At 43.4% G+C, this 25,898-nt stretch overlaps 1 protein-coding gene across 2 annotated transcripts in view; it reads right to left on the bottom strand.

The window, feature by feature from the left end:
• The window catches only part of LOC140491568 (multidrug and toxin extrusion protein 2-like), a 42,795-nt gene extending 17,366 nt beyond the window's left edge, over positions 1 to 25,429 (bottom strand). The window contains exons 1-7 of one of the 2 annotated variants that reach the window (XM_072589955.1): positions 24,441 to 25,429; positions 17,035 to 17,136; positions 11,256 to 11,324; positions 8,209 to 8,357; positions 5,480 to 5,522; positions 3,961 to 4,005; positions 1,616 to 1,713 (exon numbers count right to left, since the gene is read on the bottom strand). In XM_072589955.1, coding sequence (XP_072446056.1) covers positions 1,616 to 1,713; positions 3,961 to 4,005; positions 5,480 to 5,522; positions 8,209 to 8,357; positions 11,256 to 11,324; positions 17,035 to 17,136; positions 24,441 to 24,587 — 653 coding nt within the window. In that variant the 5' untranslated portion in view covers positions 24,588 to 25,429. The remainder of the gene's footprint in view (positions 1 to 1,615; positions 1,714 to 3,960; positions 4,006 to 5,479; positions 5,523 to 8,208; positions 8,358 to 11,255; positions 11,325 to 17,034; positions 17,137 to 24,440) is intronic. The other variant, XM_072589956.1, reaches the window with a different exon arrangement.
• Between the last annotated feature and the right edge of the window lie 469 nt (positions 25,430 to 25,898).

Genomic DNA, 25,898 nt, shown 5'->3' with positions numbered 1-25,898 from the left:
ATTGTACGTAAAATTTTGCTTCAACGTACGTACGAAATTCAAGGTACAAATGAAGGTACGAACGCAAAAAGCCCATGTGCAACCACATGGTTTCATTGTTCTGCTTTACTACGCACACTTTGAACGCAAAAGCTCCCGGGCCCCGCGTGATCTCATTCAGTTCATCTTTGGCGCACACGCGCTGTGAACATCGTTCGTTGCTACGTCCAAGCATTCTTACGCTTTTTTTTGTTTTTGCATTAAGTTAGCCCTCATTATGGCTCCCAAAAAAGTGAAAAGTGGGAGTGATGGTGATGTTAAGAAGCCTAAATGTATTACTGTGGAAACGAAGGAGGAAATAACAGCTAAACACGAGAATGGTGCTCGCGTATCTGATCTCGCTAAGCAGTATGACATGGTGAAACGGATCAATCGGAATTACATTAATTCAAATGAGGAAAATTGATTCAGTTCACGAACTTTTCGGTTCGTGAACCGGGTCCCGGAACGGATTAAGTTCGCAAGTCGAGGTGCTACTGTATCTCCCTACAGGGTACGTGAATAGGAAGGATTTAGAGGGATATGGTCCAAGTGCTGGCAAATGGAGCGAGATTAATTTAGGATATCTGGTCAGCATGGACAAGTTGGACCAAAGGGTCTGTTTCCATGCCATAAATCTCTATGACTCCATAATTTATCCCACATGCTATGACTGCAAACCGAGAAGTGCAATAAACTTTTCTTCATACACGAGATTCCACTGTTCGGCACCTCAATACAACTTGCAATGCTCTTGATATTCACCGGTGTACATTCTTCAGACAGAACTCAAGCAAGTCAAAGCTTCCAGACCCTCAGAGTACAATGACAGAAAAGCAGTAATCTTTCCCTTATGGTACCTCTATAATGGCTACCTTAGCTTTAGTACAAACCTCAGCACGTAGCCCTGGATGGTGGAATGAACCAGTTTGTAACAATCGGTCGAGGACAACTCTGCACAAGAAGACTAGTAGACTTTGGGCAGTTGTCACTGGCATTTGTCCGTGTCCCTCAATGCACTCTCTCACATGAGAGCTCTCGCCAGCACATGGAAAGGGAAGAGGCTGTTCAGCTTCTCAAGTAAGCCGCACTATTAATTCAGATCATGGTAGATGGTGTCTATTCCATTGCCCTTCGTGTAACCTAGAGATTTACCTAACAATCTCAGCTGGTGAAATCATCAAATGAAGGGGAGGGACAGCACTAGAGAATAGTGGCACTAATTTATACAGTTAAAAATCACATAACACCAGGTTACAGTCCAACAGATTTAATTGGAAGCACTAGCTTTTGGAGTGCTGCTCCTTTCTCCACAATCACCTGATGAAGGAGCGGCGCTCCAAAAGCTAGTGCTTCCAATTAAATCTGTTGGACTATAACCTGGTGTTGTGTGACTTTTAACTTTGCATACCCCAGTCCAACACCAGCACCGCCAAATCATGACGAATTTATGCAGCCTTTCACATGAACAACCTGGGTAACAGTGGGGAGGAAATACATGAGAAATGAAAACAGAAATACTGGGAAGATCTATCACAGACACATGGTTGCAATTTCATTTTATTTCCTTTTCAAAAGAAAACTTTACGCTACTTACGGCACGCCCATTGTCAGCACATACAGGAGGATGTAATTTATCCCAGCATTGAAAATATTAGCCACTAAACCAGTGACAATCTGTGGCAGAATTATTCCCTGGAGAGAGAGAGAACACAAGTTAGCACTTCATATTTCTCTTGAGCTTATCAAACGAATAGTAAAGTGGGCAAATAACAGAACAAGAATAGTCCTTTCAGCTCATTGAGCCTGTTCCACCATTTTATACTATCATAGCTGATTGAACACTTCAACGCCTTTTACCCACATCATCCTCATACCCCTTCACACCACTGGTAATCAGACATCTATAAACCGGCTATTGGGCAAATGTTGTAAAACTTGAAAGGATTCAGAAAAGATTTACAAGGATATTGCCAGGGTTGGAGGGTTTGAGCTATAGGGAGAGGCTGACTAAGCTGGGACTGTTTTCCCTGGAGTGTCAAAGGCTGAGGGGTGACCTCATAGAGGTTTATAAAATCATCAGGGGCATCGATAGGGTGAATAGTCAAGGTCTTTTCCCCTGGGGTGGGGGAGTCCAGGTTTATGGTGAGGGGGAAGGATTTAAAAGGGACCTAAGGGACAACATTTTCACACAGAGGGTGGTGCATGTATGGAATGAGCTGCCAGAGGAAGTGATGGAGGTTGGTACAATTACAGCATTTAAAATGCATCTGGATGGGTAGATGAATAGGAAGGGTTTAGAGGGATATGGGCCAAGTGCTGTCAAATGAGACTGGGTGAATTTAGGATATCTGGCTGGCATAGACGAGTTGGACCGAAGGGCCTGTTTCCATGCTGTACATCGCTATGACTTTACTTTAAATAAACTCAGCTGTCTGAGGTAGAGAATTTCAAAGATTCACATTCTGAGCAAAAAGACTTTTCCTCTTCTCGACCTCAATAGCATTCCCCTCATTTTGAACCCAGGCCCCTGGATTCTAGACTCCCCAAAAAGGAGAAACACTTTATCTGCATCCACCCTGACTATCCGGAATCTTCGAAGCTCTGGAGAACACCCAGTTTATCCAGTCTCTCTTCACAGGACAATCTTGTCATCCCAGGAACAAGATTGGTGAACCTTTGTTGCACTCTCTCTCCTTTTTGAGGAAAGGAGACCAAACCTACACACACTATTCCAGGTGCAGTCTCATCAAGATCCTTTACAATTGAAGCAAGACTTTACCAAACTTGGCTAACATTTGATTAGTTTGCTAAACAGACCAACTGCTGCCCCTGCATGTTAGCTTACAGTGGCTTAGCTACAAAAAAAACAGTGTTCTCTTTGGTCATTTACAGAATCCAACTTACTTGGGTATTGATGCAATTGCTGGCTGGGCCAGCATTAATTGTCCATCTCTAGTTACCCTTAGAAAGATGGTGGCGAGTTGCCTCCTTGACCCATTGCAGTCTAACTGGTGTAGGTACCCCCCCACAGTGCTGTGAGGGAGGGAGCTCCAGGATTGTGATCAAATAACAGCGAAGGAACTGCAATATATTTTCAAGTCAGGATGGCAAGTAGCTTGGAGAGGAAATTGAAGGTGGTGGTGTTCCCATATATCTGCTGCCCTTGTCCATCTGGGTGGCAGTAGGTCATGAGTTTAGAAGGTGCTGCTAAAGGAACCTTGGTGTATTTCTGCAGAGTACCTTGCAGGTGGTATTCACTGATACCGCTCTGCAATGGTGAAAAGACTGAACATTCCTGGATGTAGTGCCAATCAAGCAGGTTGCTTTGACCTGGATAGTGTCAAGCTTCTGGCATGTTGTTGAAATTGCAGTCATACAGCAAGGAAACAGACCCTTTGGTCCAATTCGTCCATGCCAACCAAGTTTCCTGAACTAGGCTCATTTGCTTGCATTTGGCCCATATCCCTCTGAAACTTCCCTGTTCACAAACCTGTCTAAATATCTTTTAGATGTACTGACCGTACTCGCATCTACCAATTCCTCTGGCAGTTCTTTCCACAGTACAAATCCACCCTGCATGTGAAAAAGGTTCCCCCCCATTTCCGTTTTAAATCTTTTTCCTCTCAACTTAAAATTATGCCTTTGAGTTTCGAAAACACCCCTGACCAGAGTTCCCTCTAGGCTGTGGTACTACATAGTCACTCCAAGATTAAGTTGGGATGGTCTCCACATCTCCCAGGAAGCTATTGTTGAACTCAGAAAATTAGCCGATGCAATCTCCTGTCACTGTGTCAATGACGTACCTTGTATTTTCTGAGTCAGCTAATTTATTGGTTGCAGTCCTCAAACAAATAAAAGTGAATCAAGTCTGAACTTTGTAATAACTAAAAGATTTTTGCACTTTCAAAGTAAAACTAAACAATTATTCATTAAACACACCTGATTCTGAAGGTATCTTGTCTCTAACTCATATAAAAATGTTGCCTAAGAGAGAAAGATTAAAAAATAAAATTACAAAAAGAAGTTTGCAGCCAACATAGGTGAGACGGATAAGAAACCTACAAACACATTTTCTTCAAGAATCTGAATTTGATCAGAAATTTTAAGACAATATGATTTTTTGAAAATAATTGGGATGTTGCCCTTAAAAGCTTACATGTCACCAACTGACTATCGAGGAAATAGCACCAAAATGGGGGAGAGTAGTAGTGGAGTCACTTTTCCACAGCATTGCTTTGGGTTACAGAATTAAACATTACAAATCACACAGCTAACTATTAGAGTTTCAACAAATATATTTTGTGCTCATGTGAAACTTTAGTTAGTGCCATCCTCCTGCACAGGAAACAACATAATTAATCAATAATTACCAAGCTGCCGGACCTGCTGAGATTCCAACTGGATGTTGGTGCACTTTTGGTTTCTCAGTTTCATTCGTGCAGAATACTTTCTAGCAATGAAACCCACATGTTGCAGCTTATTTCCCTGCTGTTTATAGTGACATAGCATAGTGACATAGTGACATAGTGAGGTAACTAGACTGATAATCCAGAGGCCCAGGCTAATGTTCTGGGGACATTGACCCGAATCCCACTGTGGAAAGCCAGTGGAATTTAAAATCAAGGAATAAATCAGGAATTAAAATTGGTCTCAGTGATGCTGACCAGAAGACCACCAATGATTATCATAAAATCCCATCTGATTCACCAATATCATTGAGGATGGAAATCGCCAACCAGATTACAGATTACAGATTACATTACAGTGTGGAAACAGGCCCTTCGGCCCAACAAGTCCACACCGACCCGCAACCCACCCATACCCCTACATTTACCCCTTACCTAACACTACGGGCAATTTAGCATGGCCAATTCACCTGACCTGCACGTCTTTGGACTGTGGGAAGAAACTGGAGCACCCAGAGGAAACCCACTCAGACACGGGGAGAACGTGCAAACTCCACACAGTCAGTCGCCTGAGGCGGGAATTGAACCCAGGTCTCTGGCGCTGTGAGGCAGCAGTGCTAACCACTGTACCACCGTGCCGCCATGCTGGTCAGCTCTGTATGGTCCACAGCAATGTGGTCAACTCCTAACTACTGTCATGGGCCATTAAGGATGGACACTCAATGCCAGGGAGATCCACATCCCATGGAAGAACCAAAAGAAGCCTTCAAGACCACTGCGGACTTCTAGTGAGATTCTGCCCTCTGTCATGGTTTTTATTAGTGATTTCAAACACAGCAACATTAATACCGCAATGGTTGTTCTGAGTTACTCCTCCTAGTTTGCAATCAAACTGGCAAGTGTCCCTCAGTCATATGCCTCAGAATCACACCTGGTGATACATTAACCCACAGAGTATTCTCTTTATTGCTCTCATTTGGTTCACATTCCAGCTGAACAACAGACTTCAGTTTCAATGACGAGTGTTGCAACAACATTCGGCATTTACTTACCGGAAGGCCAGGAATAAATATCTTCACATACAGCTGTGTTAAACTGTAAGAATAAAACATCAAAATAAATTCAAAACGTAACAGGAAAATCACATAATGCATCAAGTGCATTAATGTGGTAACCCAGTAGTCAGGGAAAAGAGCCAGCTTGATTTGGTGCTCAACAAACATTGTACATACCCCCAGCAAGATGATTCATCTAAACAACAAGAACAGCCGAAATCAAACTCACTTAATAGGTAACTGAGGGTTGTGCAATTTGGAATAAACTTACCTCTTCCAAAAAAAAAGGTTTGGGGCAGACACTTATCTGTGGTTTTAAAAACACAAGTGCCATTTTAGTGTTATAGCCTTTCCCTTCACTCCTACATTCTTCGACATCAGTTACAGGAAATACTGTAGTCCATTTTTGACACATTAGTGAAACAGGTAATCCCATTTTATGTAGGTGTTCTGAAGCTGCTTAATTCTAGGAAATCCTGGTACAGAAAGGGAAATCCGTTGGCAGCCTATAGCGAGGCTCTCTTAAACTGCAAACTTCCCAAATGGTTTTAAAGTCAATGATACAAGCTACTTTCAAACAGAGAGGACTCTTCACCCATGTGCAACAACCCTAATCTCAGTTCTTCATGGTGACAACAGCATCGAATGAAATCTTTTGCAAAATTGTCATTTTCTCAACAATGGTAGACTACTTTTAAGAAAAGATCGGAGTGGTGCTGGAAAAGCACAGCACGTCAGGCACCATCCGAGGAGCAGGAAAATAGACGCTTCAGGCAGGAGCCCTTCATCAGGAATCCTCACTTTCTCCTACTTTGAAGAAAATGTATTTCCCTTGCACTACAAACTCTGTCATATTGTAACATAGGACAACATACTCTTTCATTTCCAGAGGAAAGCAAGCAGATACATCCTTAACTGAGAAGATGGTTCTAAACTGTCTATGACAGAGATGCTACAGCCCCAGAGAGGACAAATGACTGCAATTTTCAGCCTGTCCACTCAGTAAAGAGCTTGGGGAAGTACAGGGCATTGGTGAGGCCTCTTCTGGAGAGTTGTGCCCAGTTCTGGTCTCCCCGTTATAGAAAATATATTATTAATTTGGAAAGGATCCAGAAGAGATTTATCAGGATGTTGCCTGAAATGGAGGGCTTGAGGTTAAGGAGAGGCTGGATAGGTTGGGACTGTTTTCACTGGAGCTTAGGAGGTTGAGGGATGGTCTTATAGTGGTTTATGAAATCATGAGGGGGATAGATAAGGTGAATGGCAGGTGTCTTTTCCCTAAAGTGGGGGTTTTCAAGACTAGGGGCACATTTTTAAGGTGAGAGGAGAAAGATTTAAAATTGTCATGAGGGACAACTTTTCTTTTATATACACAGTGGTTCGTGCGTAGAATGAACTTCCAGAGGAAGTGGTGGATGTGGGTACAGTTACAACGTTTAAAAGACATTTAAATAAGTACATAAATAAGAATGGTTTGGAGGGATATGGACCAAGCACAAACAGAGTAGGATAGATTGGGCTGGGATTGGACTGAAGGGTTTACTTCCATGTCATACAACTCTATGATGATGACTCTATAATTGACCAGAACAGAGAGAGTAGCTATCTTAATCAGAGCTGAATCTGTATGTGAGCAGAGGGTCACCAGTAAGCTCTTCCACCTGAGTCTGAAGGTTGTGGGCACAAGTCCCACTCGAAAGAAATAACTTTAATGTCATTGCCATTTATTACTGACTGAATATTACACTGTTGCAGGTGCTGCTATTCAGATAAGGCATCAAGTGGATTCGTCCGTCTTCACAATTGGACAAAATGTGCCCCATTCAGAGAGCGGCTGGGCAATTCTCCCAGTGTCATCATGCAACCTTTAACTAGCATCCATTATTATCTATCTCATTATTAATTATGATTTACAGCTACATACAATTCGACTGCCGTACGTCTGTATGTGACTATTTGAAGTGTTGGAAAGTATTGAGCTGCCTTTTGACTGACTCCCCATTCATCACCTTTAACCTTCACTTACTCCACCACCGACAAGTGGCAGAAAGATGTAACATCTTCACGCTGCACTGAAATAATTCATCCAGATTCTTTCACCTTCCAACTCCAATACCATCTAAAAAGGACACGGGAATGAACCACACACAACCCCGACTTGGAATCACATCGCTATTCCTTCACTGTCGCTCTGTCAAAATCCTGGAACGCTCCCCTGAACAGCATCGTGGCTGTTCCTACGCAACAAGGACTGGAGTAGTTCAAGACGTAGGTCACCAACATCTTCTGAACAACGAAAGTTAGTGCAGCCACTGATACCAACATCTCAGGAACAAATACGAAACAAAAACAAAGTTTTTTTTGTCATAAAATAAAAGGAAGAAATGTCTTCACAAGTTTGGACACTCCCAAGTTTTCACCATTTCAAAAACAACCAGAGAGTATGTGGCTAATTATGCATTTTCCCCACCGCAAGGTGCATTGTTTAACTTCTCATTTCCCCATGTGACCACTGGTCAATTCTGACCTGACCTGAGATTGGAACTTCTCTCTACATTAGCTTGCATATGCTTATTCTATCTGACACGATTTCTGTGATCTACTGAGACACAACCCAATTCCTCATGTGTGCCAAGCTTCTTGCTCCGTGGAATGCGACATGGGGTGGGTTCCCCTCTCAAAAAAAAGTTTCTACACAAACCACCAATAGATAAAAGGACACTCACTTGGCTACCTCAGGAGGCTGCTTGAAAGCCAATAGGATGTGTTCAATGTTAATGAAGAGAGCCCAGCAGGGTAAGCAGGTGAGCAGGAGAATGAGAATCCCTCTTTGGAGAATCACTCCAATTCGCTTCAGATTCTTACTGCCATAGGTCTGGAAATCAGGACAAAAGTCAAACTCTATTTTTTGCACCTCCAGATTGCCTTTTGGAGTTATTACATAACATGGTTTGATACAATTATTTTACTCAAAAGACTAAATGCAACAAAGTACTCTCCCAACAGCAACAAAAAGTGCAAATCCTGCAATCGTTATGTAATATTATCTTAAAAAATAACAGCTCATTCCTAATGAAAAGAAAAGGCTCAAATGATAAATCCAAAGAGAATGCTTCAATTCACAAAATTGAGATTTATTTTTGAAAAGTGGATACATTAACTCACTGTGGATTAATCCCAATTTATACAAATATGATTTATGCCTTGTTGCTTCTATGTAGTATTTCTTGAATAAATTCCAAAAGGTTCTTTAGCCTGAGGTGATGAGAATAAAGCTTCTCCCCCAAAAGGGTTTGATAACAGCAATTTCAACAACAGCCTCATCTCAGAGTCTTAGAGATGTACAGCACAGAAACAGACCCTTCAGTCCAACTCTTCCATGCCAATAGGATATCCTAAATTAATCTAGTTCCATTTGCCAGCACTTGGCCCATATCCCTCTAAACCCTTCCTATCCATATACCCATCCAGATGCCTTTTAAATGTTGTAATTGTACCAGCCTCCACCACTTCCTCTGGCAGCTCATTCCATACACACACCACCCTCTATGTGAAAAAGTTGCCTGTCAGGTCCCTTCTATATCTTTCCCCTCTCACCCAAAACCCATGCCCTCTAGTTCTGGACTGCCCCGCCTCAGGGAAGAGACTTTTGTCTATTCACCCTATCCATGCCGTTTATGATTTTATACACCTCTATAAGGTCACCCCTCAGCCTCCGATGCCCCAGGGAAAACAGCCCCAGCCTATTCAGTGTCTCCCTGTAGCTCAAATCCTCCAACCCTGGCAACATCCTTGTAAATCTTTTCTGAACCCTTTCAAATTTCCCAACATCCTTCCTATAGCAGGGAGACCAGAATTGCATACAATATTCCAAAAGTAGCCTAACCAATGTCCTATACAACTGCAATATGACTTCCCAACTCCTATACATGTTGCACTGACCAATAAAAGAAAGCATACCAAACACCTTCTTCACTATCCTAGCTACCTGCAGCTCCACTTTCAAGAAACTATGAACCTGCACTCCAAGGTCTCTTTGTTCAGCAACTCTACCCTAAGATAATGAGAAATGACTTTTAAACAAGTGTTTTTTTTTCAGTCTGGAAAGTGAGGAGCCAAAAAGCATCTTTACTGAAGTGCATAAATACTAACGGGAATGGAATAAGAAAATATGGAACATCGATATAAAAGCATATGCTTGGAATATGCACTCCCTGCATTTATGCACCACCTTTAGTATAGTAAAATGTTTCAAGAGAGCTTCATAGGAGCAATTACCAAACAAAATTCAACATTAAGTGCTGCAAGGTGTTAATTGTATACTATTATATAAATGGTGACCAAAAACATGGTCAAAGAGGTAGTTTTCAAAACTTGTGAAAAAGCAAATTTAGAATAGATGTCAAAGTTTTTAATTACATACAGTGATCACAAACAGTTGAAACGTATTTCCCATTTTTTCTAAACAATCTGTTCAGATCAGGCTCTTGCGGTACAGTGGTGGGGGCCTGGGTTCAAGCTCCATCTGCTCCAGAAGTGGAGAAGTATTGATTTAAACACTTGCAAATTGATTATTTTATTATTATTATATAATCTTTTTATTCTAGTCAACCTGTTTAGAAATCTACTGCACAACTCTAGAACAGGTGGCACTTGTACCCAGGTCATAACTGAAAACAAAAAGTGCTGGAGGTCACAGTGGGTCAGGCAGCATCCATGGAGAGACAGCAAGCTAACGTATCGAGTCTAAGTGACTTTTTCTTAGCACTGGTGTGAAGTTTGGACATTTATACAATTGTGTGATGGGGGAGGGGAGGACGCTGGAGTGCTGGGAGGATGCTGTCTGACCAGCTGTGCTTTTCCAGCACCACAATCTTCGACTCTGATCTCTAGCATCTGCGATCCTCACTTTCGCCTGGGAGAGAAAGGGTGTTGATTGTTCAGATTAAGTGATCAGAATGTGAGAATAACAGAACAGTGGTGTGTGCAACTGCTAAAGAAGATGGGAGTTGGGAGGAGGAGAGTGAAAACATAAGTCTCTCAGTCCAGGGGTCGGGACACGATCACTGCACCACATGAGGGCCTCACATCAAGTTGTGAAAACACTTGGAATTATTTAAGCAGCAGCTTTCTTTGTTTGTAATGACCTTGTGAGTAAAAGGATTGCAGGATTTTATAAACTTGTGGAATGCAATAAATACACTTTTAATGATATATTATACTTGCACAACAGCCACATCAGCAATCAACTTGTATTTCAATATTATACTGAACCTTTCACCACTAAATATATATGCAAATTATAGAGAGATTAAACAATTTTACAACACTCTACATCATTGGATTTCTTAATCAAAATCTTGGTTTTCTCATCTTAATTCCTTGGGAATCTCATTCTATATTGGAACTGGAGTCAAAGGTCATTGAATCTAGAATGCTGTGTCATGAGCTGCAAGGAAAACTAAAGGAGCAAATGAACGGTAGTACCAGTGAAGCATTGTATCTACATTCCAATCAGCGCATGTTAAAATTTGCATTGATTGTGAAAATATTAGAATTTGCATAGAAATCAACATGAAAATCAGTATCATGCTCCTCAGTGGATTCACCTTCATACTTCACATCAGCTTTTAGAACGAGTCATTTAGACTCGAAATGTTGGCTTGCTCCCCCTCCATGGATGCTGTCTGACACACAGTAGTGAAGTTTAAGATGGTCAATAACTTTCTGTATTTAAAGGTTCACGAGCAGTCAAGTCTGATTTTGCACCTACCTGAGATATCAGTGTGTCACATGCTGAAGACAACCCAACACCTATCGAAATGCCTGATATGTTTATAACCTGTGGCAATGAAACAAAGCATAAATCATATTGTTTAGGCACAATTGCTATGCTACCACAGTAATTTAAATGTTAACCCAGTTTACTGAACATAATATTTTTCATATGATTACATTTCCTACCCCACAGGGACTGATAGATTACAGTATTTAGGATACTGTAGTCACTCTGCAGCAAACAATTTGGAAGCCAAATGGTACATGAGTCTTTGTTGCAAGATGACAAGTACAGGAGCAAAGATGTTTTGCTTCAATTGCATAGAACCCTAGTGATGCCACACCTGGAGCTGTACACATAGTTCAGGTTCCCTTGCCTATGGAAGGAAATATTGGCCATAAAGGGTTAGCATTGGAGGTTCTCCAGACTGATTCATGAAACGGTGGGATGGTGCTATGGGAGGAGAGATCAAGGAGATTGAATCTCTGTTCAATCAAGTTTAGAAGAGTGAAGGGAAATCTCACAGAAACTTATCAAACTCTTAAAAAGGATATACAGAGTGGATGAAGATGGGATACTTCAGTGGAGTCTAGATCAGGGAACACTGTCTCCAAATAAAAGGATAAACATTTAAGGACAGTAACGACTGCAGATACTGGAACTTAAGAGTCAATGGATGCGAAGCTGGAAAAACACAACAGATTAGACAGCATCTGAGGAGTGAAGTATTTCAGTCCGAAAGGTTGACTCTCCTGCTCCTCGGATGCTGTCTGAACTGCTGTGCTCTTCCAGCTTCACATCTACTGACCTTGATAAGCATTTAGGATTTAGACAAGGAGGAACGTCTTCATTTTGAGAATGATGAACCTTTGGAATTCTCTCCCCCCAAAGAGCTGTGGAAGTTCAGCCTTTGAAGGTATGAGACAGTGATTGATGGCTGTCTAGCGACTATCTAATGATAAAGGGATATGGGGCGAGCAGGTGAATTTGGCATTGAGATAGATGATCGATCATGACCAAGAATAGTAGGGCCAGTGCAAGGGACTAACAGGTCCATTTCTACTCCTATGTTCCTAATTCTGGAATTTCAACTAACCAATCAGGTTAGTAAGCACAGTGGCAGACTCTTTCACAGTGAAAGGTCTCATCCAAAATCACCAAAACCAAACTTTTCAAGACTCATCATTGGATAGCAATTCCTAGAAATACTTTCATTTATATAGCATGCTTTGGAGCTTCAGGAGGTCCTACAGTGCTTTACTAATGCAGTACGTTTGAGGTGAAATCACTGTTGCAATGTAGGAAACTACAGCATTCAAATTCCGCACAGCAAAACTCCTCCCCACAAAATAATTTTTTCATTTCTATTACTCGTCCATCAGATATGGCATCTCTGGGCAGGTCTTCTATACCTGATCATTGAATATCCCTACATGCAAAGAGGCCCTTTGGCCCATCATGTCCATGCTGGTGAACAAGCAGCAGTCTAGGAGAAAGTGAGGACTGCAGATGCTGGAGACCAGGAATGTACATTCCTAATGAAGAGCTTATGCTCGAGACTTCGAGTCTCCTGCTCCTCAGATGCTGCCTGACCAGCTGTGCTTTTCCAGCACCACACTTTTTGACAAGCATCAATCTACTCTAACCCTATTTCCTAGTTCCTGGCCCTTATCCTTATTTGCCGTGGTGTTGCAAGTGTTCATTTCAATACTTCTCAAAATACTTTCTACGACTACCATCTATTCAGCCAGCAAGTACCAGATACCCACCACCTTCTGGATAAATATATTTCTCAACCCCCTTTTAAAACTCCTTGTCCATACCTTAAATCTATTCCCCAGGAATTGACACCTCTAAGGGGAAAGGTTTATTCCTATCGATTCTACATATACCCTGAATTTTGTATACTTCGAGTCCGATACACACCACCACACCCCCACCCCACCCACCTACCTCAGCCTTCGCTGCTCAAAAGAAAACATGATGTGGAAGAGCCGATGTTGGACTGGGTGGACATGTTAAAAATCACACAACACTAGGTTATCGTCACAGAGATGTATAGCATGGAAACAGACCCTTCAGTCCAACCCGTCCATGTCGACCAGATATCCCAACCCAATCTAGTCCCACCTGCCAGCACCCGGCCCATATCCCTCCAAACCCTTCCTATTCATATACCCATCCAAATGCCTCTTAAATGTTGCAATTGTATCAGCCTCCACCATGTCCTCTGGCAGCTCATTCCATCCCCATACCACCCTGTGTGTGAAAATGTTGCCCCGTAGGCCTCATTTATATCTTTCCCCCTCACCCTAAACCTATGCCCTCTAGTTCTGGCATCCCTGACCCAGGGAAAAGAGTTTTTCTATTTACCCTATCCATGCTCCCCAATTTTGTAAACCTCTATAAAGGTCATCCCTCAGCCTCCAACACTCCAGGGAAAACAGCCTCAGCCTGTTCAGCCTCTCCCTATAGCTCAGATCCTCCAACCCTGGCAACATCCTTGCAAATCTTTTCTGAACCCTTTCAAGTTTCACAACATCTTTCCGATAGGAAGGAGACCAGAATTGCACGCAATATTCCAACAGTGGCCTAACCAATGTCCTGTACAGCCGCAACATGACCTCCCAACTCCTGTACTCATACTCTGACCAATAAAAGAAAGCATATTAAACACCTTCTTCACTATCCTATCTACCCGCGACTTCACTTTCAAGGAGCTATGAACCTGCACTCCAAGGTCTCTTTGTTCAGCAACACTCCCTAGGACCTTACCATTAAGTTCATAAGTCCTTAAAAATGTGTTGCTGGAAAAGCGCAGCAGGTCAGGTTGCGCTTTTCCAGCAACACATTTTTAAGCTCTGATCCCCAGCATCTGCAGTCCTCACTTTCTCCTAGTGCATAAGTCCTGCTAAGATTTGCTTTCCCAAAATACAGCACCTCGCATTAAACTCCATCTGAATTAAACTCCATCTGCCACTTCTCAGCTCATTAGCCCATCTGGTCAAGTTCCTGTTGTAATCTGAGGTAACCTTCTTCGCTGTCCACCACACCTCCAATTTTGGTGTCATCTGCAAACTTACTAACTGTACCTCTTTTGCATAAATGACTTGGATGTGAGCATATGAAAAAGTCATGGACCCAGCACCGACCCTTGTGGCACTCCACTGGTCACAGGCCTCCAGTCTGAAAAACAACCCTCCACCACCACCCTCTGTCTTCTACCTTTGAGCCAGTTCTGTATCCAAATGGCTAGTTCTCCCTGTATTCCATGAGATCTAACCTTGCTAATCAGTCTCCCAGGGGGAACCTTGCCGAACGCCTTACTGAAGTTCATATAGATCACATCTACTGCTTTGCCCTCATCAATCATCTTTGTTACTTCTTCAAAAAACTCAATCAAGGTTGAGAGACATGATTTCCCACACACAAAGCCATGTTGACTATCCAGAGTCAGTCCTTGCCTTTCCAAATCCATGTACATCCTGTCCCTCAGGATTCCCTCCAACAACTTGCCCACCACCAATGTCAGGCTCACTGTTCTATTGTTCCCCGGCTTGTCTTTACCGCCCTTCTTAAACAGTGGCACCACATTAGCTAACCTCCAGTCTTCTGGCACCTCACCTGTGACTATCGATGATACAAATATCTCAGCAAGAGGCCCAGCAATCACTTCTCTAGCTTCCCACAGAGTTCTCGGATACACCTGATCAGGTCCTGGGGATTTATCCACCTTTAACCATTTCAAGACATCCAGCACATCCCCCTCTGTAATCTGGACATTTTTCAAGATGTCACCATCTATTTCCCTACAGTCTATATATCTTCCATATCCTTTTCCACAGTAAATACCAATGCAAAATATTCATTTAGTATCGCCCCCATTTTCTGTGGCTCCACACAAAGGCTGCCTTACTGATCTTTGAGGGGCCCTATTCTCTCCATTTGTCCTTAATATATTTGTAAAAACCCTTTGGATTCTCCCTAATTCTATTTGCCAAAGCTATCTCACGTCCCCTTTTTGCCCTCCTGATTTCCCTCTTAAGTATACCCCTACTTCCTTTATACTCTTCTAAGGATTCACTCAATCTATCCTGTCTATACCTTATATATGCTTCCATCCAACAGGTTTACTTGGAAGTACTACCTTTCGGAGCGCTGCTCCTTCGTCAGGCAGCTGTGGGAGCAGGAGCACAAGACATAGAATTTATAGCATTGCTCCAGGCCAGGTAAACATTCCAGAGAGACTCCTCCCATCCTCTCCAGAGAGGTTACTTCCTTCCTATCGGGTGGCATACAGAGCTGCACTCTGTATTCAGACTGTGGCCTAACTAACATGTTCTACAGCTCTATTATAATCTCCCACCCTTGTATCAAATGTCTTGACTAATAAAGGCAAATATCCCAAATGCCTTCTAAACCTCCCTATCTACCTGTTCTATTGCCTTCAAGGATCGATAGACATGCACACAAATGTCCAGCTGATACTAATAACCAGGGTCCTGCCATTCATCATATAGGAGCAAATTACTACAGCTGATGAAGTCTTTACTGAAAACAACAAATGCTGGAAATCACAGCAGGTCAGACAGCATTCACAGAGAGAGCAAGCTTACGTTTCAAGACTAAATGACTCTTCACCAGAGTTTCTTGCCATTCACTATGTACCTCCTTGCCATGGTAACCCTCCAAAAATGCACCATTTCACACGTTTGAGGATTAAACTGCATCTGTCTCTGTTCTACCCACCTGACTGGCCCATCTATATCTTCCTGTTGTCTAAACCTTGCCTCCTCGCTGTCAGAGCACCAATTTTATGTGTCATCTACTGATAAAACCACCTAAATTTGTGTCTAAATTATTAACGGATATTGCAAACAGCAAGGGACCCGACACCAAACCCTACCATATTGTCAATCTACAACTGCTTAGACACTGGGTAAGCCACTTTGGCAATTGAGTGGTTTACTAGACTATTTCAGAAGGCAGTTATGAATCAACGACATTGCTGAGAGTCTGGAATCATGTGTGCACTCAACCAGCTAGGAGAGCAGATTTGCTCCCGTAATGAAGTGAATAAATTAGATGACACCAGATGAATATTTACGACAATCTGCCAATGACTATTAGCTTCAAACTTAATTAATTGAACCTAAATTTCTCACATCCTGTACTGTGATTTGAACTTGTGGCTTCCAATCACTGGGTATGGCTTAATGATGAGTGTTCCAGTAACAACAACAATTCTACTACGCTTGGTTTTAATGATGCTAATTGAGAAAATAAAATTTGGCTAATTCACTGAGGAATAATGCCCTGCTTCTCTTTAAAATAGTCCCATCGGACCTTGTACATCCATCTGAGGAGGCGGATAGTGTCTTGGTTTTACACAAAATCTGAAAGACCACACAGCTGTGACAGGATGGTACTCCCTCAATTCTGCAGTGGGAGAGGTAGCCTGTACATTGTGCTCACATTTCTGGAGTGGGGCTTGGAGCTCTGACTCAGTTTACTCAGAATCATGTCTATTACAGAACCTTCGGCAGATATTTTCCCACCTGACTGAATGAGAACACTTTTCTCTTCTGATAGCAGCTTGATCAGGAGAGACCTGGGAGTGAACCCACGATTTCTCAAACTGTTTGTCTCAGCGTGGTCATCTGAATTTTTTAAGTTAGAAAAGCATTTGACCTATTAATTAACACATTGTGCAAATGTATATGATCTATAAAACAGATACTTCTATCCAATAAGTCATTGTAGACATACTTACAGCTGTAGCAAGTGAAACAGCATCCAACTCCACCTTCCCTAAGTGTCCACAGAATATGGAGCTGACAACACTTATATTAAAGATCATCAGGTGTGAAAAAAACTGTTGAAAAAAGATGAAATTGGCCATCAGGCTTTATTCAAACACCTACTTAAACTAAGTCCACTTGATTGGCACTATATCCACCATATTAAACACTCTCTTCCCTCCTTTATGGACAGACAGTGCTACACTCTGTACCATCTACACAATGCACTGGCGAAATCCATTAAGGCTTCTTCAAGAGCACGTCTGCAACTCATGACCGTGACCAGCTAGAAGGTCAAGGACAAATGATCAGCACCCGCAAGCGATACACCACCCTGACTCAAAAATTATGAGTCATAGAATCCACACAGTGTGGAAGCAGTGCATTCAGCCCAGGTCTACACTGACCGTCCAAAGAGCATCCCACCCAGACTCACCCCATCCCTGTAGCCCTGCGTTTCCCATGGCTAATCCACCTAGTCTGCACATTCCAGGATACTACAGGACAATTTAGCATGACCAGTCCATCTAACCCGCACATCTTTGAACTGAGAGAGGAAACTCGATGAGACACGGGGAGAATGCGCAAACTCCACAAAGACAGTCACTCGGGGCTGGAATTGAACCCAGGTTCCTAGTGCTGTGAAGCAGCAGTGCTAACCACTGAGCCACCGTGCCACCCTGTTCCTTCGCAAAATCCTGGAATTTTCTACCCAATATCAAGTTGTTCAGTTGTGTATAAGAGTACTTCTGGATGTAAGCAAAGAAAACATCAGTTTGATATGACCTTGAGCACACCGGCTGCGACCACTTGCCACCATCTTCTCCCATTGTAATTAGGGAGGTGCAATAAATGTTGGTCTTACCAGTGACACATACAGTCAATAAATGCAAAGAAAATCTCCATAGATTTTAAAATAGCATAACTGATTTATTATTCTTAGTACACAAAATTCCATGAAATTGGAGATAATAATAGCATTGTTTTACACAGATTCAGTTCAACAAATTGCCCGTAATGTTGTCATCAGTAAAGAATTACATGTTTGTATTACATATGAATGTGCACTCTGCTCTAACTAACTTAATCCCAACAGCAATAAACTGCAATTTCTCCCTACTGTTCAATATCACTGAAGTGAAATAGTACAGATTAACTCTTGCAAGCAGTTTTGTTAATAAAGACAAAGTCAGTTTTAATAGTCGAGGCCCAGGAGAGGTTTATGTTTATTTATTCACAGGATATAGATGCTGCTGACTAGGCCAGCATTTATTCCCCAGAGGGCAGCTAAGAGTCAACAACATTTCTGTGGGAACGGACTAATGTGTAGGCCAAAGCAGGAAGGGTGGCAGTTTCCTTCCCTAAAAGGACATTAGTGACCTTGACGGGTTTTTCCAACAATTGACAATGGAAAGGGGTTAGAAAAGTCTTACAAGGATGTTACCAGGGTTGGAGGATTTGAACTGTAGAGAGAGGATGAATAGGCTGGGGCTGTTTTCCCTGGAACGTCAGAGGCTGAGAAGTGACTTAATAGAGGTTTATAAAAGCATGAGGGACATGTTTATCCTAAACAGATAAGGTCTTTTCCCTGAAATAGGGGAGTCGAGAACCAGACAGCATAGGTTTAGGGTGTGAGGGGAAATATGTACAAGGGACCTAAAGGGCAGCTTTTTCACGCAGAGGGTGGTACGTGTATAGAATTAGCTGTCAGAGGAAGTCGTGGAGGCTGGTACAATTACAACATTTAAAGGGCAACTGGATGGGTATGTGAATAGGAAGAGTTTAGAGGGATATGGGCAAAGTGCTGGCAAATGGGACTAGATTAATTTTGGATTAATCATGTCTCACTGGAATCCTTATATACAGATGAGGAAAAACACCACTTTGACTGGGACAACACATCCATGCTAGGACAAGCCAAACAAAGACACGCATGAGAATTTCTAGAAGCATGGCATTCCAACCAGAACTCTATCAACAAACACATCGAGTTAGACCCCATGTACCACCCCCTGAGAAAAAGAATAGGAAGTGACTTCACCACAGGAAATAACATCACCAACCCAAAGAAACCCAAACATATAATTAGAAAGCAGGAATTTTCAGCAGTGCTTCGCCTGAGGCCCACTGAAGATGTTACCTAGTAGGGTGACGAATCGTCTGGAAATGAACCTTCCAGCCAGCGAGCAAACCTACATCCAAGGTCTGTTTCTATGTTGTACATCTCCATGACTCATGGTTATCATTAGACTCTTTATTCTTAAACTCAAATTCCATCTGGCATTGCAGGATTCAAATCCGGGTCCCCAGAACATGACCAGTGTCTCCAGATTTACGTCCATCTGTAACACTAATAGGCCATCACCTCCCCAGGAATAGTAACAGTTTATTTTTAAAATTGCTCTCTCATGGGATGTGAGCATCATTGGCTGAACCTGCATTCACTGCCCATCCAAAGCTGCCAAGAAGTGTGGGACTGGAAAAGCCCAGCCGGTCAGAATGAAGAGCTTATGCTCGAAACGTCGACTCTCCTGCTCCTCGGATGCTGCCTGACCTGCTGGGCTTTTCCAGCACCACCCTTTTTGACTCTGATCTCCAGCATCTGCAGTCCTCTCTACCTCCCATCCATAGCTGCCCTTGAGAAGGTGAGGATGAGCTGCCTTCTTGAGATGCTGCAGTCCACATGCTGGACGTAGACCCATATGCCATTAGGGAGGGAATTCCAGGATGTTGACGCAGTGATCTGCGGAGACAGGAAACTGGGATTGTTCAAGAGATTTCACAAGAGGTGCTCAAAATCATAAAAGGATTTACTTTCAGGTCAAAAAGGGGAAATTGATTCCAATGACAGTTGCAGACCAGATGATGCAGATCAAAAGACAAATAAACTATACTTTTTGTTTGCAGTCTGGTGGTGGATCCAGGTTAATAGTAACATTCTAAAAGGGAATTGAAGAGGTGAGCATTTTCAGGGCAATGGGGAAAAAGCAGTGAAGAAGGACAAAGTGGATAACTACTCCAAACAGAAGGCACAAGGGATGATGGTTAGTATGTTGTATCAATTACAAGATGGCAACATTAGAGGAGATTTATTCCATATAACTATGTAGAGAGAAGAACATTCAACTACACTATGACAGTAGACTGAATGAGAAATGCTGTTGTACAATTTATGAAAAGCGACCCACCCTATCCCTATCCTGCACTTCCCATGCTAATCCACCTAGCCTGCACATCCCTGGATTCGGTGAGCAATTTAGTGTGGCCGATCAACCTAACCTGCACATCTTTGGACTGTGGGAGGAAACTAGAGCACCCAGAGGAAACCCACACAGATACAGGGAGAATATGCAAACTCCACGCAGCTACCCGAGTCTGGAAACAAACCCAGGTCCCTAGCACTGTGAGGCAGCAGTGCTAACCACACGAGATGCAAACATAAAATAAATGCAGGAGCTGTGGATAGGAGGTGCTCTTTCTAGACGATGATAGATTTTCAACTATCCCTGATCGAAGGAATGACAATAACCACGTTTGCTTTCAGCACTGGCTCCATGACAAGGTGGCGTGGAGTTGTATATTGTATGACAGCATGACTATAACAGCACCAAAATCAAATTAACTGGTTCAGAAGAAGGATCACTAAATCCAAAATGTTGACTCTAATTTCTCTCCAAGATGTTGCCAGACCTACTGACAATTTCTGCTTTTAAATTCAGATTAACTGGTTATTCATTTTTTCTGCTACTTGTGACCTTACAGGGCGCAGAAATAACAGATAGAGTCATAGAGATATACAGCACAGAAACAGACCCTTTGGTCCAACGCATCCTTGCATATTAGATATCCCAACCCAATCTCGTCCCATTTCACAACACTTGGCCCATATCCCTCCAAATCGTTTCTATTCATATACCCATCCAGATGCCTTTTAAATGTTGTAATTGTACCAGCCTCCGCCACTTCCTCTGGCAGCTCATTCCATACACACACCACCCTCTGCATGAAAACCTTGCTTCTTAGGTCTCTTTTATATCTTTCCCCTCTCACCCTAAACTTATGCTCTCTAGTTCCGGACTCCCCCATCCCAGGGAAAAGACCTTGTCTATTTATCTTATCCATGCCCCTCATAATTTTATAAACCTCTATGAAGTCACCCCTCAGCCTTCTATGCTCCAGGAAAAACAGCCCTAGCCTATTCAGCCTCTCCATATAGTTCAAACCATCCAACCCTGGCAACATTCATGTAAATCTTTTCTGAACCCTTTCAAGTTTCACAACATCCTTCTGATAGGAAGGAGACCAGAATTCCACACAATATTCCAACAGTGGCCTAACCAACGTACTGTGCAGCCGTATCATGACCTCCCAATTATACTCCATACTCTGATCAATAAAGAAAAGCATACCAAACACTGCCTTCCCTATTCTATCTACCTACGATTCTACTTTCAAGGAGCTATGAGCCTGCACTCCAAGGTCTCTTTGCTCAGCAACACTACCTCGGACCTTACCATTAAATGCATAAGGTCTGCTAAGATTTGCTTTCCCAAAATGCAGCACCTCGCATTTATCTAAATTAAACTCCACTTGCCATATCTCAGCCCATCTTCTCATCAAGATCTCATGCAATTTGAGGTAACCTACTTCACTGTCCACTACACTTTTGGTGTAATCTGCAAACTTACTAACTATACCTCTTATGTTCACATCCAAATCATTTATGTAAATGATGAAATTTAGTGGACCCAGCACCGACCCTTGCGGCACACCACTGGTCACAGGCCTCCAGTCTGAAAAGCAACCCTCCACCACCACCCTCTGTCTTCTACTTTCGTGCCAGTTCTGTATCCAAATGACTAGTTTTCCCTGTATTTCATGAGATCTAACCTTGTTTGTCAAAAGCCTTACTGAAGTCCATATAGATCACAACTACCGCTGTGCCCTCATCAATCCTCTTTGTTACTTTTTCAAAAAACTCAATCAAGTTTGTGAGACTTGATTTCCCACGTACAAAGCCACATTGACTATCCCTGATCAGTCCTTGCCTTTCCAAATACATGCACATCCTGTCCTTCAGGATTCTCTCCAACAACTTGCCCACCTCCAAGGTCAGGCTCACTGGTCTATAGTTCCCTGACTTGTCTTTACCGCCCTTCTTAAATAGTGGCACCAAGTTAGCCAACCTCCAGTCTTCCGGCACCTCACCTGTGACTATCAATGATACAAACATCTCTGCAAGGGACCCAGCAATCATTTCCTTAGCTTCCCACAGAGTTCTAGGGTACACCTGATCAGGTCTTGGAGATTTATCCACTTTTATGTTTCAAGACATCCAGCACCACCTCCTTTGTAATATGGACATTTTCTCAAGATGTCACCATCTATTTCCCCACATTCTACATCTTCCATGTCCATTTCCACACCTGCAAAATATTTGCTTAGTATCTCCCCATCTCCTGCGGCTCCACACAAAGGCCACCTTGCTGATCTTTGAGGGGCCCTATTCTCCCCCTGGTTACCCTTTTGTCCTTAATGTATTTATAAAAACCTTTTGGATTTTTCAAAGCTATCTCATGTCCCCTTTTTGCCCTCCTGATTTCTTTCTTAAGTATACTCCTAGTGGCCTTTATACTCTAAGGATTCACTCGATCTTTCCTGTCTATACCTGACATATGCTTCCTTCTTTTTCTTAACCAAACCCTCAATTTCCCTGTACCTACCAGTCTTTCCTTTCCCCCACTAACAGGAATATATTGTCTGTGGACTCTCAGTATTTGATTTCTGAAGGCTTCCCATTTTCCAGCTGTCCCTTTACCTGTGAACATCTGCCCCCCGACAGCTTTTGAAAGTTCTTGCCAAAGACCGTCAAAACTGCCCTTCCTCCAATTTAAAACTTCAACTATTAGAGCTGACCTATCCTTTTCCATCACTATTTTAAAGTTAGTAGAATTATGGTCGCTGACCCTAAAGTGGTCCCCCACTGACTCCTCAGTCACCTACCCTGTCTTATTTCCCAAGAGTAAGTCATGTTTTGCACCTTCTCTAGTAGGTACATCCACATACTGAATCAAAACATTTTCATGTACACACTAAACAAATTCCTCTCCATCTAAACCCTCAACACTATGGCAGTCCACCCAGTCTATGTTTGGAAAGTTAAAACATCCTAGCACAATCGCCCTATTATTCTTAAAGATAACTAAAATCTCATTACAAATTTGCTTCTCAATTTCCCACTGTATATTAGGGGGTCTATAATTCAATCCCAATTAGGTGATCATCCCTTTCTTATTTCTCAGTTCCACTGAAATAACTTCCCTGGATGTATTTCCCTCAGCACAGCTGTAATGCTATCCCTTATGAAAAACACCACTCCCCCTCCTCTCTTGCCTCCCTTTCTATCCTTCCTGTAGCATTTATATCCTGGAACATTTAGCTGCCAGTTCTGTCCATCCGTGAGCCATGTTTCTGTAATTGCTATGATATCCCAGTCCCATGCCTTGAGTTCATCTGCCTTCCCTGTTAGGCCCCTTGCATTGAAGTAAATGCAGTTTAATTTATCAGTCCTACCTTGTCTCTGCCTGCCCTGACTGTTTGACTTGCTCTCTTTTCTCAACTGAACCAGTCTCAGATTTTAAAATCACACAACACCAGGTTATAGTCCAATAGTTTATTTGGAAGTACTAGCTTTCGGAGCGTTGCTTCCTCACCAAGTGGTTGTGGAGCATAAGACCAAAAATACAGAATTTATGGAAATATTATAAATATAAATATTTTAAACTTTGTACACCCCAGTCCAACACCGGCATTTCCAAATCAGCCTCCGATTGATTTCTTTCCTCAGCATCTCCCAGGGTCTCACCCCACCACCCCCCTTACTTTTTAAAATCCTCCCAAGCAGCTCTAACAAATCTCCCTGCCAGTATATTCCAATTCAGGTACAATCTATCCTTTTTGTACAAGTGACTCCTACCCCAGAACAGATTCTAATGATCCAAAAATGTGAATCCCTCTCCCATTCATCAGCTCTACAGCCTTGCATCTATCCCCCTATTCCTACCCTCACTAGCTGGTAGCACTGGGAGTAATCCAGATGAATCTGGGACTTGAGAGAATCAAAAGATAATTATACCACTATCTAAACCAGTTTTATCTGAGGATTAGTTTTGGTTTAGGCTCCTTCTATGCAATGCTTTTAGGGCCAAAGGCAGCCACTCAGCCTTTCAAGCCTGCTAGCCCACGGCTGATCATATCGTTCAACCCTATTGTAATGTAAAATAATAGAAATCTATCAATCCAAAGATCCACTTTATAATGAGTTTTCAGCATCCTCTGAATGCCAGGAGGATTGAGTCATTTTCAGATGGAAACTCACCACTGGGCCAGCCAGCCGGGACAGCTCCCGCACCTCCTTCCAGAAACTGCCGGCGCTGACACCGATCACGCTCAGCAGTGTTAGCCGCCCGGGGCTGCCTGTTGTCGGGATGGCTTCGCTGAAGCTCACAGCCGGGGACTGGGCCATGTCCTGGGATCGGAGCCGCGACCTTCACTGCGGGAGACTGGGAGGCGCAGCTCGGGAAGCCCAGGTGGTAGCGGACCTTCCTCCACCCAGGGAGTCCCAGGTGGTAGCGAACTTCCCTCCACCCAGGGAGTGCCAGGTGGTAGCGAACCTTCCTCCACCCAGGGAGTCACAGGTGGTAGTGAACTTCCCTCCACCCAGGGAGTCCCAGGTGGTAGTGAACTTCCCTCCACCCAGGGAGTCACAGGTGGTAGCGGACCTTCCTCCACCCAGGGAGTCCCAGGTGGTAGCGAACTTCCCTCCACCCAGGGAGTCCCAGGTGGTAGTGAACTTCCCTCCACCCAGGGAGTCCCAGGTGGTAGTGAACTTCCCTCCACCCAGGGAGTCCCAGGTGGTAGTGAACGTCCCTCCACCCAGGGAGTCCCAGGTGGTAGTGAACTTCCCTCCACCCAGGGAGTCCCAGGTGGTAGTGAACTTCCCTCCACCCAGGGAGTCCCAGGTGGTAGTGAACTTCCCTCCACCCAGGGAGTCCCAGGTGGTAGTGAACCTTCCTCCAGACAGGGAGCCCAGGTGGCAATGAACCTTCCTCCAGACAGGGATGCCAGGTGGTAGTGTAGATGCCTCCAGGCAGGGAGTCCCGTTGGCTCTCGGAGTGTTAGTCAGGGAGTCCGGGTGTGTCCTGGCAGGCAGCCCAGGTGGTAGTGGGAATGTCTCCAGTTGGGGAGTCCCGAGGATTCCAGGTGTCTCTGGGCGGGGAGGCTCCAGGTGCCGGGCCAGGTGTCTCCAGGTAACAGCTCACTTCGGCACGAGCCGCTCCAACACGGCTCAACACCACTGGTGATTGGCTAAAGCCCAACCCAATCACAATTCCCCTTCCGGAGCAGACCCCATCTCCCAGTGATAGCTCCGCCAATCACATGTGAGATCCGCCCGGCCTCTGCTGCGGCGTCCAATCAAAGATTACAGCCGAGCCCCTTCCAATAGGATCCCGCCCCTCCGTGCTCACCCCGCCTCCCTCAGTCATGGCCACGCCCCCTCACCTCAGAATCAGGCAAAGGCCGTCCGGCCCATCCAGCCTGCTAGCCATTCAATAAGATCATTACTGGTCTATTCATGGCCTCAGCTCTACTTACCTGCCCTCCTACCATAACCCTTAATTCCTTTAGTGTTCAAAAAAATTAAATAGCTTTGCCTTAAAATCATTCCACAACACCAGGTTATAATCCAATAGGTTATTTGGAAACCCTAGCTTTTGGAGCGTCACTCCTTCATCAAGTGGTTGTTGAGCGTAAGACCATAAGATACAGAATTTAT

Source organism: Chiloscyllium punctatum, chromosome 19, assembly GCF_047496795.1.
Source record: "Chiloscyllium punctatum isolate Juve2018m chromosome 19, sChiPun1.3, whole genome shotgun sequence".
Lineage (NCBI taxonomy): Eukaryota > Metazoa > Chordata > Chondrichthyes > Orectolobiformes > Hemiscylliidae > Chiloscyllium > Chiloscyllium punctatum.
Note: the sequence above shows the minus strand (reverse complement) of the source record. Positions and strands in the feature narration are given on the sequence as shown.